The sequence below is a fragment of the Leptopilina heterotoma genome, unplaced genomic scaffold (genome assembly GCF_015476425.1).
Source record: "Leptopilina heterotoma isolate Lh14 unplaced genomic scaffold, ASM1547642v1 Lhet_114, whole genome shotgun sequence".
NCBI classification, from domain to species: domain Eukaryota; kingdom Metazoa; phylum Arthropoda; class Insecta; order Hymenoptera; family Figitidae; genus Leptopilina; species Leptopilina heterotoma.
In genome coordinates this window covers 7,158,636-7,175,254 of record NW_025110833.1, presented here as the reverse complement: position 1 = coordinate 7,175,254, position 16,619 = coordinate 7,158,636, and the positions used below count along the sequence as shown (strand labels likewise).

At 22.5% G+C, this 16,619-nt stretch overlaps 1 protein-coding gene across 4 annotated transcripts in view; it reads left to right on the top strand.

Annotated features, from left to right (window-relative positions):
- The window catches only part of LOC122507886 (calpain-C), a 66,775-nt gene extending 52,232 nt beyond the window's left edge, over window positions 1-14,543 (top strand). For all 4 annotated transcript variants that reach the window (XM_043620888.1, XM_043620868.1, XM_043620877.1 and 1 more), the window contains 12 exons: window positions 7,145-7,334; window positions 8,884-8,958; window positions 9,079-9,248; window positions 9,650-9,822; window positions 9,935-10,029; window positions 10,135-10,367; window positions 12,498-12,667; window positions 12,752-12,810; window positions 13,271-13,418; window positions 13,755-13,871; window positions 14,130-14,188; window positions 14,273-14,543. In XM_043620888.1, the coding sequence (XP_043476823.1) occupies window positions 7,145-7,334; window positions 8,884-8,958; window positions 9,079-9,248; window positions 9,650-9,822; window positions 9,935-10,029; window positions 10,135-10,367; window positions 12,498-12,667; window positions 12,752-12,810; window positions 13,271-13,418; window positions 13,755-13,871; window positions 14,130-14,188; window positions 14,273-14,299 (1,516 nt within the window). In that variant the 3' untranslated portion in view covers window positions 14,300-14,543. The remainder of the gene's footprint in view (window positions 1-7,144; window positions 7,335-8,883; window positions 8,959-9,078; window positions 9,249-9,649; window positions 9,823-9,934; window positions 10,030-10,134; window positions 10,368-12,497; window positions 12,668-12,751; window positions 12,811-13,270; window positions 13,419-13,754; window positions 13,872-14,129; window positions 14,189-14,272) is intronic.
- The last annotated feature ends 2,076 nt before the right edge of the window (window positions 14,544-16,619 follow it).

Here is a 16,619-nt window from a genome sequence, read left to right as displayed (position 1 = left end):
GTATTGAAATTATACTTGAATTTCATTAAATTTTTTGAAAATAATTGAATTCATTAGGAAAATTGTATTAAAAAAATGTTAAAAATAATTTAATTTTTCCGACGAATTGTATAATTTTATACAAATTTTTATCAAAAAATTTTTGTAAATAACTGAATTCTTTCGGGAAATTATGCTAATGAATATTATCAAATTTTTTAAAAATAATTGAATTCTTCCAAGGAATTTTATTAAAATAATTGAATCCTTTCAAAGAATTTTATAAAAATTTTAAAAATAATAGAATTCTATGAAGAAATTTTGTTTGTGATTGTAATAATAATTGAATTCCTCCGAAGAATTTTATTATTCATGAAAATAATTGAATTCTTCCCAAGAATATTATTAAAATTATTGAAAGTAGGTAATTGAATTGTTTCGAAGGAAAATAAAATTCTTTCGAGGAATTTAGTTAAAATTATATTAAAAATAAGATAAATTTTTAATAAAAATAATTAAAAATAATTAAATTTCGGCAGATAGTTAACTTATTTATGAAAATAATTAAATTCTTGCAAAAAATTGCATTAAAACTTTTAAAAATAATGGAATTGTTTCAGAGATTTTTATTAATATTTTAGGAAATAAAAAATTATAAAAGTTCATTAGTTAATAATTTTTTTAAATTATTAGTAAATAATAAGAAAGAATAATCAAACATTTTACATGTTTAGCAAGACTTTATTATATAGGGATAGGGATTTAAAGGGATTTTTTTTGTTATCGTATTTTATGTCACGAAATCAAATTAAATAATTATTAATGAAATATTAATTAAATTATTAATTAAATAATTATAATATATAAATGAATTGAAATGAATAAAATAGAATTTTTTTTTTAAATTTAGAAAATTGCCAATTATTGAAGAAAATAGAAAATTTGCTATTTTTACTATTGAGACGAAAAAATATTAGTCGTACATGTGAAAAGAATGAAATTGAAACAAAACAAAAAAATTCACAAATTTTTACAAAACTAGAAATATTCTATTTAGATGTTAATTTTATATTTTGTAATTCCCTTTACTCTAATGAGAAAAAAAAAAGAAGTTTACGATTCACCGACTTTGATGAAAATTGTTACTGTGATGACTGTATATAATTTTTAGCTAATCAACTTTATAATAGAAGAACTTAATGGACGAGTAGACAAAAAATTAGTCTTGCTATTCCTAACGGAACAATCTAGTAGTCATATAATAGTTTAAAAATCTTTGTTGTTGTCGTCATCATCATCAAGGTAGAATTTAAGTATCAAAATGTTTTAAGACACACGCAGATCTTATCGAGAAAAGATTTACCTCAGTCAATGGACATTAAAGAGGTGAAATGTCAAGTAGGAAGCGTATAAAATCGTGACCGTTGAGTATTTTCCAAGGGCGCAGAATGCAAACTCCTTCAACATCCACTTAACATGTAAAATATTTACCTATAAGCTCATTACCTTCTTCCGGTAAAACTTTGTAACAAGACACATTGTCGGTAGACAAACGCGATCCTCTCATCATCACCGTCAATAATTTACTTTATCATCATCACCTCGCGGGGAATTTGATTTCAATTTATTTTTTTTCACAATAAATATATATATATATATATAAAGATTTCTAAATCTAATTATAATTCTTTTAGTACATAAACTTTCTATGCCAGGGGGCAATTAAAATTACTAATAAGAATATTACAATGCAATTATATTTCTTCACATTGCATGATAATACAATTGCAGAAATGACTCGTGAGGAAATTAAAAACTTGACCGAGTACAAATTGAATATTTAAATTAATAATAGTGAAATTGATAATAAATATACAACAATAAATAATTAATATCACAATAAATAAATACTAAAAAAAAAATTTTTTTTATAAAAAAAGGAAACAGAAAAGTTTTAATATTTCTTTTTTAAGAAAAGTTTCTAATTAATGATAAAATTAAAGGAGAATTTTTCATATAGAGGAAATTAATTGCTCTGGAATAATTTTTAATGTGCCTTTGGAAGAAAAAAGTCGAAGAGGGAGTTGGAGAAGAAGAGAAAGAACCCTTTTAGAAAATGGATGTTTGGAGACAAGAAATTGTGGAACCAATGGAGCACTGACCTCCGATCCTTCATTGCAAGCAAGCAAGCAACGAACTGACTACTTAGCAAGTGAAAGTATTGCCCCATGTGTGTTTTGTATTTATTTGAATGCAACTTTACTGCCACACAATCATTTTATAAGCTCGATCACAATTCACTGAATTCATCACTTCATTTTTCAAACAGACAAAAGAAGGAAAAATGCATTTTTTTTTCAATCGTAAAAATATTATAATCACAGAAACAAAATGTAAAATAAGGAAAATATATTAATCTACAGATTTACAGAAAGAAAATTTAAAACAAAAAAAATATTTAAAGTACAGAAACAAAATATGTGAAACAAGAAAAATGTATTGAGCATCGAAACGAAAAAAATATATTAAGCACAGAGAGAGAAAATTTAAAATAAGAAAAATGTATGAAGCACTGAAACAAAATTTGAAACAAGAAAAATGTATTAATTACACATGATTGCCACAGAGCCTGGAAATTCTGGAAATCCTGGAAAACCTGGAAATAGGTATGGAATTTAGAAAAGGGTATGAAAAACCTGGAAATAGAATGGAATTTAAAAAAATTTCTGAAATTTCGCCTGTTTTTAAAGATTTTTAACAAAATTTTAATTTAAAACTGAAAAATTTTTGTGTCATCGCCATATAATTTTAATGAAATTCGTCTCAAGAATTCAATTATTTTAGCAAAAATTCAATTATGTTCAAAACTTTAAAAATATTCTCGTCAAAGTTTCAATTATCTTTATAAATAATGAATTTCTTCTTCGAAATTCAATCATTTTCAAAAAATTTAAAAATTTCTTGGCAAAATTTCAATTATTTTAAAAAATTTTCTTAAATTCTATGATTTTCAATATCTGTTATTTTAATAAAAATTTCAAAAAGAATTCAATTATTTAAAAAACTTTTTTAAAAATTCTACGAAAACATTTAATTATTTTCATAAATAATAAAAATAACACAGGAATTTAATTATTTACAAAGAATTCAATTATTTACAAATTTGATATAAATTTCTTCGCAATAATTCCATTATTTTCAAAAACTACAATTTTTAACAGATATTCAATTATTTTCATAAATAATAAAATTCAATTATTTTCATAAATAATAAACTCATCCCAGAATTTCAATTATTTTTAAATCAATTTCTTCGTAGAAATTTAATTAATTTCAAAAATTTGTAAAAATTCAATTATTTTCAATGTCTACTATTTCAATAAAATTTTCCAAAAGAATTCAATTATTTAAAAAGAAATTTTAATAAAATTCGTCTCAAGATTTCAATTATTTTCAAAAGTATTATAATTCTTCGCAGAAATCCAATTATGTTAAAAAATTTACAAAAATTCTCGTCAAAATTTCAATTATCTTTAATAAAAAATAATATTCCTCTCCGAAATTCAACTATTTTCAAAAATTATAATAAAATTCTTGGCAAAATTTCAATTATTTACAATTTTTATCAAAGTTCTGGAAAAATGAAATTATTCTTAAAAATTTTATTAAAATTTGTCAAGAGAATTAAATTATTTAAAAATTTTGTTAATAAAATTCTTTATGAAAATTCAATTTTAAGAAACATTGAATTATTTAATAAAATATTTATTTTTGTAGTTAAATAATTGAATTCTCGTAGAATTTTCTAATAAATATTGATTTGAAAATGAATTTCAGTTAAAATTTTAGATCATAATTGAATATTGAAATCATTATAGCGTGGATTTTTAGAAATAATTGAATTTTCAAAAGGTTTTAAATTAAAATCTTTGTAAATTTGAACTTTTTATACTTTTAATTAAGAATTCTGTAGAATTAATTTTTTTCAAAAAGTTTAATGGAATTTTTTTTTAATTATTTAAAGTTCTTAATTTCTAATATATTTAATTGAGAAATGTCAGAATAATCGAAATTTCATAAAATTAAATTGTAAACAAAAGAATTTGAAAATTCTCAACGAACTTTTTCAAAAATTATCAAGAAAAAATTTATTTAAATATTTATTTAAAAATGAAGTTATTGATATTTTCCAAAAAAATTTGTATTAAAAATCTGGAAGAATTTCGTTTTTTAACCTGTGGAAAATTTGGAAAAGTCAGGGAATTTGAAAAGAGCAAAAGCGTGGCAACCATGAACAGAAACAAAAAAAAATATACATATTAAGCAGAGAAGCAAAATTTACAACATAAATACAAGAAAAATACATTAAAGTAAATTACAACAAATGAATAAAAGAAAAGAAAAGAAGAATAAAATATATTCTACTCTTAAATTTTTTAATAAATAAGTAGAAAATTACTATCTTGATGGATAAAGAAAAAAGAAATAAAGATCAATTTATTTTTCGTTAGAAGAAAAATAATTTTGTCCACAGATGATAATAAATTCAATATAAAAAATGAATACTTGCCTTGGTTTTATAAAGTGCAACAAAATGGAAATTGAGAGAAAATATTGTCCTCGAGATTCTGGACGTGTCGTTAAATGAGTCAATTGAGTGAAAATGGAAAACAATTCTTTGGAAGTTACAAAAGTGAATCAAGAGTAGTCAAGAAAGAACAAATCAAAACCTCATGTGCACTTTACTTGGTTTTCTAATGGAAATCGGTGGTGCGTTTCGCATATCCTATTGCGCGCGTGTCATGCTATCAAGCTTTCTATTTGATTTCAATCGTGAAGACCGGTATTTAATTATAAACTTTTTTTCTATTTTATTTGTAACAATATTTTATTAATTTTGTAAATTAAACCCGACGATTAAATACAATTCCAAAAGGTTTAGGAATTTTAATCTCTATCATGACTCTTGTAAATTAATGAAAAAAAAATTTTATTTAAATATTTTATGTAACTAAAAATTAACAAATCGATTTTCATTAGAAAAAAAAAATCGAGTCATAATTCTTTAGTACTAATTGAAGGTGGAAGGATAATCAAGGACAATATTCCCGTTTAAAATGTAATTTTCTTCAACGTGTGGCATTCTACATTTCATAAGTAGAAGAATGCGTTGGTCACGCCTTAGATGCCTTTCATCTCCTCTGACATTATAAATGACGTACGCACAAGTATGACAGATTTTCTTCAAGCCAACTGAGAATAATTGTAAACACAAGGGGCAAATAGCACACTAACGTGTTTATCATGATCACGCACAATTTATTACAGTGTAATAAAATTATTACGCGGAAAAGTTAGTCCATTAATATACAACATGTACGTCTCTCGCAAAGAAATTATTAAGTCCCGGAATTTTATTTTCCATTTTCAAGATTCTCATACTGATATTGTTTTTTTATTTATATTTTTATTTATTAGATATTTATTTTTATTTCCATTTATTTGTTTACATAATTTTTTTTATTTGTTCACAGTTCATGTCACTCGGTTTTGGAGCAACTAATTTCTGCTTATTACGTATTTGAGAAGGCGACTTTATTTTATAAAATCAAATTCGTTTCACACTCTGGAGATTTATTTATGAAAATAAAATGGAAAGCTGCGTCTAATAATAAATTGGCACAAAACTTCCTTGAAAGATAACAAACATGTACATATCAAGATTGTCGTGAAAATGTGCCATTTATTTCCGGAGTAATTTACTGTTAACGTGTTTTAAATGGCGAGCATTTGAGCCTTGAATTCTTGTGAAAATGATTATTGCACAGATTTAACATTGCCAATGATAGTGTTAAACGGAAACGCGTATGTTACGCGACAAGAATAAAATTGAAAAGGAAGGCAAACACTGCCCATTGAAAGAAGAAGAAGAAGAAGAAGAAGAAGAATAAGAAGAAAATGAAAGGAGGCTCTCTATCGTATCGTTCGTGTACGATGCCTTACAAAATGATGCATTGTTTCGATAAAGAAGATATGTCGCCTCCATAAATCTCAATTTATTCAACGTCTAAATACACCCCCAGAAAATTACAAGAAAAAAAATTCTTCTGTCGAAGAAATTATTTTTTCTATGATAATTACTAACTTAGTTAAATAGGCCTTGGATAGTTCGACTTTTTTCGATTTATTTTCAAAAAATGCGACTTTTCTTCCTCACGAACTTTTTTGCGTCTGGTTACATTATTTTTTATTTCTCGTTTAGGAAATATTTTCGAATTTTTTTTCCCGCAAAATTTAGATCAGACTTTTTTCTCTTCTCTGGTTTTGTATTTTTTTTTCTCACTATTATAGGTGTAAAATGTAACGGAATTTCAATTGTCGGAAATATTGTCGACTTGTGTGTGTTTGTGTTGGTTTGGCATTGACTCTGAAAACTTGTAATGTTCACGTCGCTGTGTAATGCATACTCTACGTTCTTTATACATAGCATTTCTATATAATCTCAGAAAAGGTTGAAGGTGAGAAAATTCCGATTTGCTTTCCCCCCTTTTTGAACGATCTTCATGTTGTGTGCTTATCTCCATTAAAGAAAGTATGAGTTTAAATTTTTCCTTCAAGTGTCTGTGGGAAACGCCAATATCAGACGGAAGTGCATATTACTGATACTTTCATTATCATTCATTGATGAAAATTCTCTTCTTAATGCTCTATTATTTTATACTGTTATCATATTTACGATTCGTGTAATTTTCAACACGATTCTCATAATGATTCGTAATTTTTAAGATAATTATTTTTTTTCCTGCAAATTGTTCTACTTCTGTTGTAAATCGACTGTTGTTAAAATAATCATAGGTAGAGGAATTGTTTTCGAATAATTTTTTTTCATTTTTATAAATTCTGATTGAACTGTAGGAAATGTTTTATTAATTAGAAAATAAAGACTAAAATAAAAATTAAAGAAGAAAAATAATAATTATTAAAAAAACGAAGAAAAAAAGGAAAACAAAAATTGTTTTTCTTTTTTTTAATTTTGCAAATTCAATTTGAAAAGTAGGAAATATTTTATCGATCAGAAAATGAAGATTAAGAATTAAAAAAATTATTTATATAATTAATTTAAAGAATTATGAAATAAAGATTAAAATAAGATTTTTTATTTCAGATTGCATGGGTCTTATGAAGCACTAAAGTACGGAACTTTACTGGATGGTTTATCAGATTTGACGGGAGGAATTACTGAAAGTATAACAATTCGTCAAGATCCCACGGCATGTGGTCGAGCCTTAACGAAACTTCTAGATATGACTTCCTTAATTACCTGCACTGTTAATAATAATCAGCAACAACAGCAAGTAAACAAATTAATTAAATTAAAAATTAAATAACAGCGTTGCCACAGGTTAAAAAAGTCAAGGAATTCAGGATGAAAAGAAATTGATCCAGGAAAATGTTAGAAATCCAGGGAAATGTCAGGAAATTTTATCAAAACCATACTGGAAAAACATCAAATTTCTAGAATTACTACAAAAATTTTAGTTCTTCGTGTTTAAAAACATTGTTGGATGACTTAAAAACTTTGAATTGTCCTTGACTTTTCTTTCACGATAAAAATTTTGAATCTCGAATTTTAAAACGATACTTTGATTTTTTCTTATTTCTGTAAATAAAATTCTTTGCAAAATTCAATTATTTTCATAAATAACAATATTCATCACAAGAATTCAATTATTTTTAAAAGTAATAAATTTGTTCTTGGAAATTCAATTATTTTTAAAAATTCTAATAAAATCGTTCGCAAGAATTCAATTATTTTCATAAAAAATAAAATGTTTTTTAGGAATTAAATTATTTTCAAAAAAATTTAATAAAATGCCACACATACATTCAATTATTCTCAAAAATTTCAATAGAATTCTTTGTAAAATTTAATTATTTTTAAAAACTTTTCGCAATTCAATGATTTTCAATATCTACTATTTTCATAAAATTTCCAAACAGAATTCAATTATTTAAAAAAATTTTTGTAAAAATCTTCGTAAGAATTCAATTTTTTGCATAAAATTCGACAAAAAAATCAATTATTTAACATTTTTTATAAAATTCTTCGCAAGAAGTGAATTTTCTAATACGAGTTTTTTTGGTCGTCAAGTTTAATTTTTCGATAGCTACTTTTTTACTACTTTTCTTAGTTTAAAAACTACATTTTGCTACTTTTTTAAAATTAATTATCGAGTGCGAAGTCTGCAACAAATTATTTAAGAATTAAAATTAAATTAAAATTAAAATTATAAGGATTAAAATGAAAAAATTTTTTTTTTCAAAAATCTTTCATATAATAATGAATAAATAATTGAGTTTTTTCAAATAATCACAATTAAATGAATTCAAATGTTTGTTAGTGTAACAAGCAGTATTAAAGAATCCAAAGTGCAACTAAAATAATTTATTTTTGAAAAAGTTAGAATTAAAATTTTGTTATTCAATTTTGAAAAAATTTTATTTAAAATTCTGAAATTTAATTTTTTAAAATATTTCTGTTTTGGATTTTTGAAGCAAATAAATGTAAAATATTATACCTAGAAAGTGATTAAAATTTTTTAAATAATTGAACTTTCCAATAATTAGATTAAAAGTAATTAAATTTTTTAAGAATTTAAATGAAATTTTTAATTTAACTTTTTGCTTATAAAAATTATCTTTTTTGTAATTTAACTCCCCTTGATTTTTTTTAAAAGAAATCAGGGGAAAAGATAGGTAAAAGTCAGGGGAAAATTTAATGAAATTTTTTGTAGCAACATTGAATAAGAATATTTTGAAAAAATTTCAAAAAGAAACTTTTTAATTGTAATATTTATTATTTTATTGTTTTAGTTCAACTAATGACGACAAATTTTTTTTCAGATTCGTACAAGTACAGAAAAGTTGGCTAACGGAATACAAATGGGAATAAATTATAGGCTCTACGCTATCGAAAGGGTTTGTAAAAATATATTAATAAAATTACTATATATTATTTAAATTACCAAACGAAAAATTTGAAAATCACTATTTGAATTCGTATTTTTTTTTTAATATACTTTTGTTTTACACCAATAGGTAGAAACTTTTAGTGGCGAGGCTGTGCAGTTAGTAAAATTGAGAAATCCTCTTGGACTTGGAGGAGAATATGTTGGTGCTTGGGCCCGTGGAGGCCTCGAATGGGATGAAGTTCCTCCTGCAGAAAGAGAACGACTGACTGTTCGAAATATGGCTGAAGGAGAATTCTGGTAATAAATTTAAAGTCATGACTTTTCACGCCCATCGTTTCACGTGCGCAGAAAAAAAAAGATTCTAAAAATATTATCCAATTAATAATACAGAAAAAAGAAAAAAGAAAAAATTCGTAAAAGCAGTTTATCTTCTATACTAAATTCACAAAGTTTAAGTACCAAGAAGCAATTGTGCATTAACATCGTTCGAGTTTTGTTGGTTTTATTTTCTTTTAAGAACAGGATTTAAAATTTTTATTTTTTACTGGGAGATTTATTATTATTATTATTTTATAACATGCGAAATTTTTATTTCACTATAAAATATTTTAATGTAGAGAGCAAATTTTGTATCTTGTTAGAAAGATAAGGAGTATAAAGTTTTGAAATAATTATATCCTTTTTTTTCTTGTAAATAGGATCTCGTACTCGGATTTTGTAAAAACGTTCACTCACCTTGAAGTCGTGCATCTTGACGCAGAAACTTCGAGGGACGAACCTTCATTGCACAGCAAGCACACTTGGCAGATGAAATTGTACCAGGGAAGTTGGAGAAGAGGCGTCACCGCTGGAGGATGTAGGAATAATCAAGGTGATTTTATAAAAATATTTCTATAAAATATTTTTTAGAAAACTTTTTCAGTAAAATATGTAAATATTTTCTTTTTCATTATTTCATCTCAAAAATATTTTTCCTTTTGTAGAAACATTTCACATAAATCCTCAACTGCATCTCATTCTCAGTGAAATGGAAGAAGTCATCGTATCTCTTAATCAACATTCAATTATGGAGCCGAAAGTAATTATTAATATAATAATGTAGATAAATTAATTCTTAATTGACTTTTACTTTTTTGGGACTATTTTCAAATTGAATTTACTCATTAATAATTTTTTTTTACAGGTGATTGGCTTTACAGCTTATACGCTGCCAAAAAATAGTACCGAGTCAATAAATAAGCAGTTCTTCAAGAAAAATAAGTCGCTGGTGAATTCGCAATATACAAATAGTCGACAAGTTAGTCACAGATGTCAATTGGAACAAGGTGGTTATTTGCTTGTACCAACAACTTTTGAACCAACTCAGGAAACAAGTTTTACACTGCGAGTTTACAGTAGTAAACCCTTAAAATTAAAGTAAGCATATTTAATTATATGCAGATTATAATTAACTAGCAAATGTTACACGCGAAACCGGGTATTCAATTTATTAATAAATTATGCAAATTGCACAAATTTTTTGTTTCAAATATAAACTTTGAGTTTTAAACTATTTTAGATTTGAAATTTTTTAAATTCACTTATTTAGTATATATAATTAATTATTACAGTTCATAATTTTCAAAAATGTTTTTAAATTCTTCGCAAGAATTCAATTATTTTCATAAATAAATAAATAAATAAATAACAAATAGAAAAAAGTAACATTCTTCCGAAGAATTCAATTATTTTTAATAAAATTTTAATAAAATTTCACGAAAGGATTAAGTTAGGATTTAAAATAAAAATTTTAATGAAATTTCTCTAAAGAGTTCAATTATTTTAAAAAATTTTATTAACATTTTTAAAAATAATTGAATTATTCTTCAAAGTTTTGATAAAATGTTTGATAAGAATTCAATTATTATCATAAATATTAAATAATAAATTTCTTTAGATGAATTTAATTGTTTTCAGTACATTTTTTATAAAGTATCTTGAAAGAATTCATTTAGTTTAAAAAATTGCAATAAAACTCAGGGCAGAATTCAATTATTAGGTATTATTTCCCAAAAATTTTAATAATATTCAAAAATAAAATTTTTAATTACAATTATTAATAGGCAAAAAACTTTATTTAAAATTTAAAAAAAATTGATTTGTTTCAAAGGATTTATTCAAATTTTAGAAAATAATTCAATTTTTTCAAAGAATATTATTAAAAATAAAAATAAATTGGAATTCTTTTATGAAATATTATTAAAAATAATTGAATTTTTGTAAAAATTTTTACTATTTATAAAAATAATTGAATTGTTTGGAAGGATTTATTAAAATTTTAGAAAATAATTGAATTCTTTTGAAAAATTTTATAAATAATTAGGAAAAAAAATTGAATTCCTTTGAAAAATTTTATTAAAATTTTTTGTTGAAAATAATTTAATTTTTGAAAAAATTTTACTATTTATAAAAATAATTGAATTCTTCCGAAGAATGTTATTATTTATGAAAATAATTGAATTCTTTTGAATAAATTTTTATAACGAATCAAGAAAAAAAAATTCTTTCGTGAAATTTTATTGAAAATAATTGAATTTTTGCAAAGAATTTTACTATTTATAAAAATAATGGAATTGTTTCGAAGGATTTATTAAAATTTTAGAAAATAATTAAATTCTTTTAAAAAATGTTATAATGAATTAAAAAAGAAAATTGAATTCTTTCATGAAATTTTATTAAAATTAAATGAAAATAATTTGAATTTTTGCAAAAAATTTTACTATTTATAAAAATAATAATGGAATTCTTCCGAAGAATCTTATTATTTTTGAAAATAATTAAATTCTTTCGTGTAATTTTATTTAAATAGGATTAAAAATAATTTAATCCTTGCAAAGAATTTAAGTATATTTATAAAAATAATTGAATTGTTTCCAAGAATTTATTAAAATTTTAGGAAATAATTGAATTTTATAGAAATATTTGAAAATAATTAAATTCTTTTGAGAAATTCAATTAAATTTGTTTTGAAAATAATTGAATTTCTGTAAAGAATTATATTATTTTTTGAAAATAATTGAATTCTTTCAATTTTTTGATAAATATATTTAAAACAAAATTGCATTGGAAGTAATTAAATTTTCATGTAGAATTTTTTAAAAATATTTTGAGAATAATTGAATTATTTTTATAGAATTTTAAATTTATTGTTGAAATTGAATTTTATGGAAATTTTTGAATATATAAACAATAATTCATTATGTAGTTAATAAGTGAATTTTTTAAATTTGCATTATGAAAAATTATTCAAAAATTTATATTTGAAAATAAAAAATTTTGTAATTTGCATAATAATAATAATAATAATAATAATAATAATAATAATAATAATAATAATAATAATAATAATAATAATAATAATAATAATAATAATAATAATAATAATAATAATAATAATAATAATAATAAAAATTGAATATCACGAGTAACATTTGCTAGGGATTATTAATATTTTAGAGATATTTGTCGTGATTTTAAAAAATAATTTTTGAATCATTTTCTTTATAGATTACTGGACACTCCGCCTTCTTTGATGAAGTCAGCGATTATCAAAGCTCCTATTCTTGAAGGCAAAGGATTTTCCCAATATGAAGCTGTATTTCTTCAACTCGCGGACGAACACAAAACAGTTAATGCTTTCGAACTTCAAGAACTTTTAGATGCTTGTTTACCAAATGGTAACTGTTCTTCTTGCATGATTTTTCAAAAATGGGAATTTTTCCTTTTTCTATATTTTTAATTTTTTTTCTTTCGTTTTTCAGATTACATTAAAAGTTGCGCTTGTATGGAAGTTTGTCGACAAGTAGTCTTGACAATGGATGTATCCTTTTTTGAAAAAATAGTGTAATTTTTGTTGTTTTAATTTGATTTATTTTTATTCACCGTCTTTAAGCCAGTTTTCGTTCAAGTAGACAGTTTTTTTCCTAATTTCTTCTATTATAAATTTATAATGTAAATTAATATTTTTTAAATATTTTATTATTATCTTGAAATTAAATGTTTTGTTTACATAAATAGATGTGAGCAAAAACTTTTTTTTAATTGTTATTAAAATAAAATTGAACTTGAACTGGAATATCAATGGTAACAAATATTTAGAATATTGTCAAATTGTATTTAGAACTTTGATTAATAAATTATTAAATAATTGTTAATATTGATTAATATTAATATTATTAATATTGATAATTAATAATTTGTTAATTGAACTAATAATAATTAATTAATACTTGTTTCAATGATGATTAATATTTATAATTCCTTAATATGAGAAATAATAGAGTACGAGTAGTGGTAGATTGAAATTTAGCGACTTTAAGGATTTAATGTGCAGTTTGAAGTATTGGCAAACGGCGTTTAAAAATCACACGAAAGAAAAAACTGGTATATTAAAGGCAGAAAGGCTTCGTGATGCACTACTCGAAGTTGGTAAGAAGTCTCTATGTTAATTCTCAACTAAATTAAATAATTTATAGTTTCTCGATATTTCTGAAAATATAAATTTATTTTATCTTATTTTAATAATTAATAATATAATTTTTAATATTTGCTTTTTGTTAAAACCATTTCTTTAATATTAGTTTTTACAATTACAAAATTGTTTTTTACAATTAAAAAATTATTTTTTACAATTTTCAAAATTATAATTTTAAGCCAAAGTATTTAGGCCTTTTATAAAATAATTATTAAAATTATTAAAAAAAATATTATTAATATTTAATAATGAAATAATAATTGTAATATAATAATGATAATATTTCACAGGTTTCCAATTAAACACAGATGTACTGTCGATTCTTATCCTTCGATATATGAGGAAGGACGGAACTCTAAGATTCGGCGATTTCGTTTCAGCAATTTTACACTTGAGCGATGCTTTTGGTAATAATTCAAAATGTTTAAAAAACGAAAAAGAGACTAAAAAGTCTAAATAGAAATTTAGATGAATTTTGAAAGTAAAATTAAAAATTTTTTTTTTTTGAAATATTGAAAATTCTAAATTAAATTTAGTTAGTTTAAAAATTAATGGGATAATTAATAATTATTAATAATTTATTCCGATAATTGTCAATATAATTAATTGCCTTTTTACAAATATTAATCAATAATATTTAATTATGTTTACTTAACAAATTTTAGGTATATTTGAAAGCAAAGATCCATTGCAAAATGGAAGTATCAAACTTAGTTTGGCAGAGGTAAGAGATTAAAAAAAATGATTCATTGACTTTAATTTATGCTGTAATATTTTTTTACTAATTCGAATTCTTTCTAATTTTTAGTGGCTGCGATCGTCCATTATGTGCTGAGATTGTCAACGTGATTTTTGTATTTGTTTAGAATATTTTGTATATATTGTTTTACTGCATCATTTTTTTACTGTTAAGATTAAGCCATATTAAAGTTAATTTTTATTCACATTGTTCATTGTAAAATAATTTCATCGCTTATAAAATCATAAACATTTTTTTTTTTAATGAATCAAAGATGTATACAATTAATGAATGTATAAACAAATTAAGCTGATTAATAAAATTAAGTATTGTTTTTATACTTTTACTTTTTTATTGTAAGAAATAAATTGTTGTTCATTTCTATAACATTTATTACCAATAGAGAAATTATTTATAATTCCCAATATTTATTATCAATAAATAAATTTTTTTATTTATTTATTATTATATTTTTGATAAAATTAAGTATTGTTTTTTTACTTTTACTTTTTTATTGTAAGAAATAAATTGTTGTTCATTTCTAACATTTATTACCAATAAATGATATTGTTCATAATTTATTTATCATCAATAAATAAAGTTTTTTTCATTTGTAGTCTAATTTTTAGTATTTAAGCAGATTTCGAATTTCGAATTTTCAAAAATTTATTTATTTATTATTTATTATTTACTTATTCAAATTAAAATTTGAATTTTCAAATTGTTATGTTGGTAGTAATGTACAATATTTAGAAATTTGTTTTTCTTGTATTGGCATTACTACTTATTGCGCATGCGCAGCGTCTGAGCATCACCGTCAGCCTCAGGAAGAAAATAAATAGGATAAATAGCTTGGTCGCTTTAAAATTATTAAATTTAATCAGATCATTTATATTTTTATGAGTTATTGTTATTGATTTTGTTCAAGTTTGAGTAAGGAATCGTTTTTTCATAAAAGTTTGATAAATAGTAGAAGAAAAGAAAGTACATTTTCTGAAAACTTTTTCGACAAGAAGGTAACCTCAAAATCTTTGTATTAAACTCGTAAATCTAATTAAATCATAATTATCATAATTATATTTTAGTATTTGTTAATTGTTATAAATATTTATCAGTAATTTGATTTAAGTTAAATTGAAGAATCGAAATTTTATAAAAGTTTGATAAAAAGTAGATGAAAAATAAGCAGATTTAGTGAAAACCGTGAAAACTTTTTCGTCAAAAGGATAACCTCAAAATCTTTGTATATACAAATTAAATTAATGCTATTTCGTACTTTATTTATAGGATTATTTAAATAATGTTAGAATTTTAATTAAATAGCATTATTTATTTATTTCGTTTTCTCCCTTAAAATCAAATTATGAAGAGTTTAATATTTTTTCAGCATATAAAATTATTGTTTGCTTTTGTCGAGAGAATCGATTATTGGCAAACATAAAAAATGACAATATTGATGAATAATTCCAATTATTATTATTATGCAAATTATGTACATTTTTTTATTTCCAAATATAAATTTTTGAATAATTTTATAATCAAAATTTAAAAAATTCACTTTTTTAGTACATAAAGAATTATTATTGTTTACATTTTCAAAAATTTTAATATCATTTTTATAGCAAGAATTCAATTAATTTTATAGAAAGTAAAATTTTTTGCAAAAATTCAATTGTTTTCAACAAAATTTTAATTAAATTTCACGAAAGAATTCAATTAATTTCTAAATTTTTAATAAATCCTTCGAAACAATTGTATTATTTTTTTAAGTAAGTAAAATTCATCGCAAGATTAAAAAGATTGATTAACAAAAGAAATTGTTCATAAAATTCAATTACTTTCAAAATTTTCAATTAAAATTGTTAAAGAAATTCGATTATTTAAAAAAAATTCAAACAAATTCTTCAAAAGAATTTAATTAAGATTTTAAAAAATTATAATGAAATTTTTCGCGAGAATTTTCTTATAAAATTCTTATGCAGGAATTAAATGATTTTCGATACTTTAATTTTAAAATTGGAAATAATTGAAAAGAAAAATTAAGTAACAAAAAAATTAGGAAACAAAAAAGCAAACAGCAACTAAATTTAAACTGCTAACAGATTACCGGAAGACAACGATTATTAATATAGATTTGAACTTGATTTGTAGTGAGTGATGAATTCAACGTGCGCCTTGAATTTCCATTGGAGTTGAGAATTTTTTTCAAGGAAATGCAGAAAGAGAATATGTAGCTGAAGCAAAAACTTCAAATCAATGTCGACGGAGATGATCATTGGTGAGTCCCTCTTATCTCCAGTATTGTGTCGGAGCTAAGTTGTAATATTTAGAATATTTCTTAGCGATTAATATTTTATTAACAAATAAATTATTTGAATGTCATTTATTGTTAAAAAAAAGGTAAAAATTTTCTGAT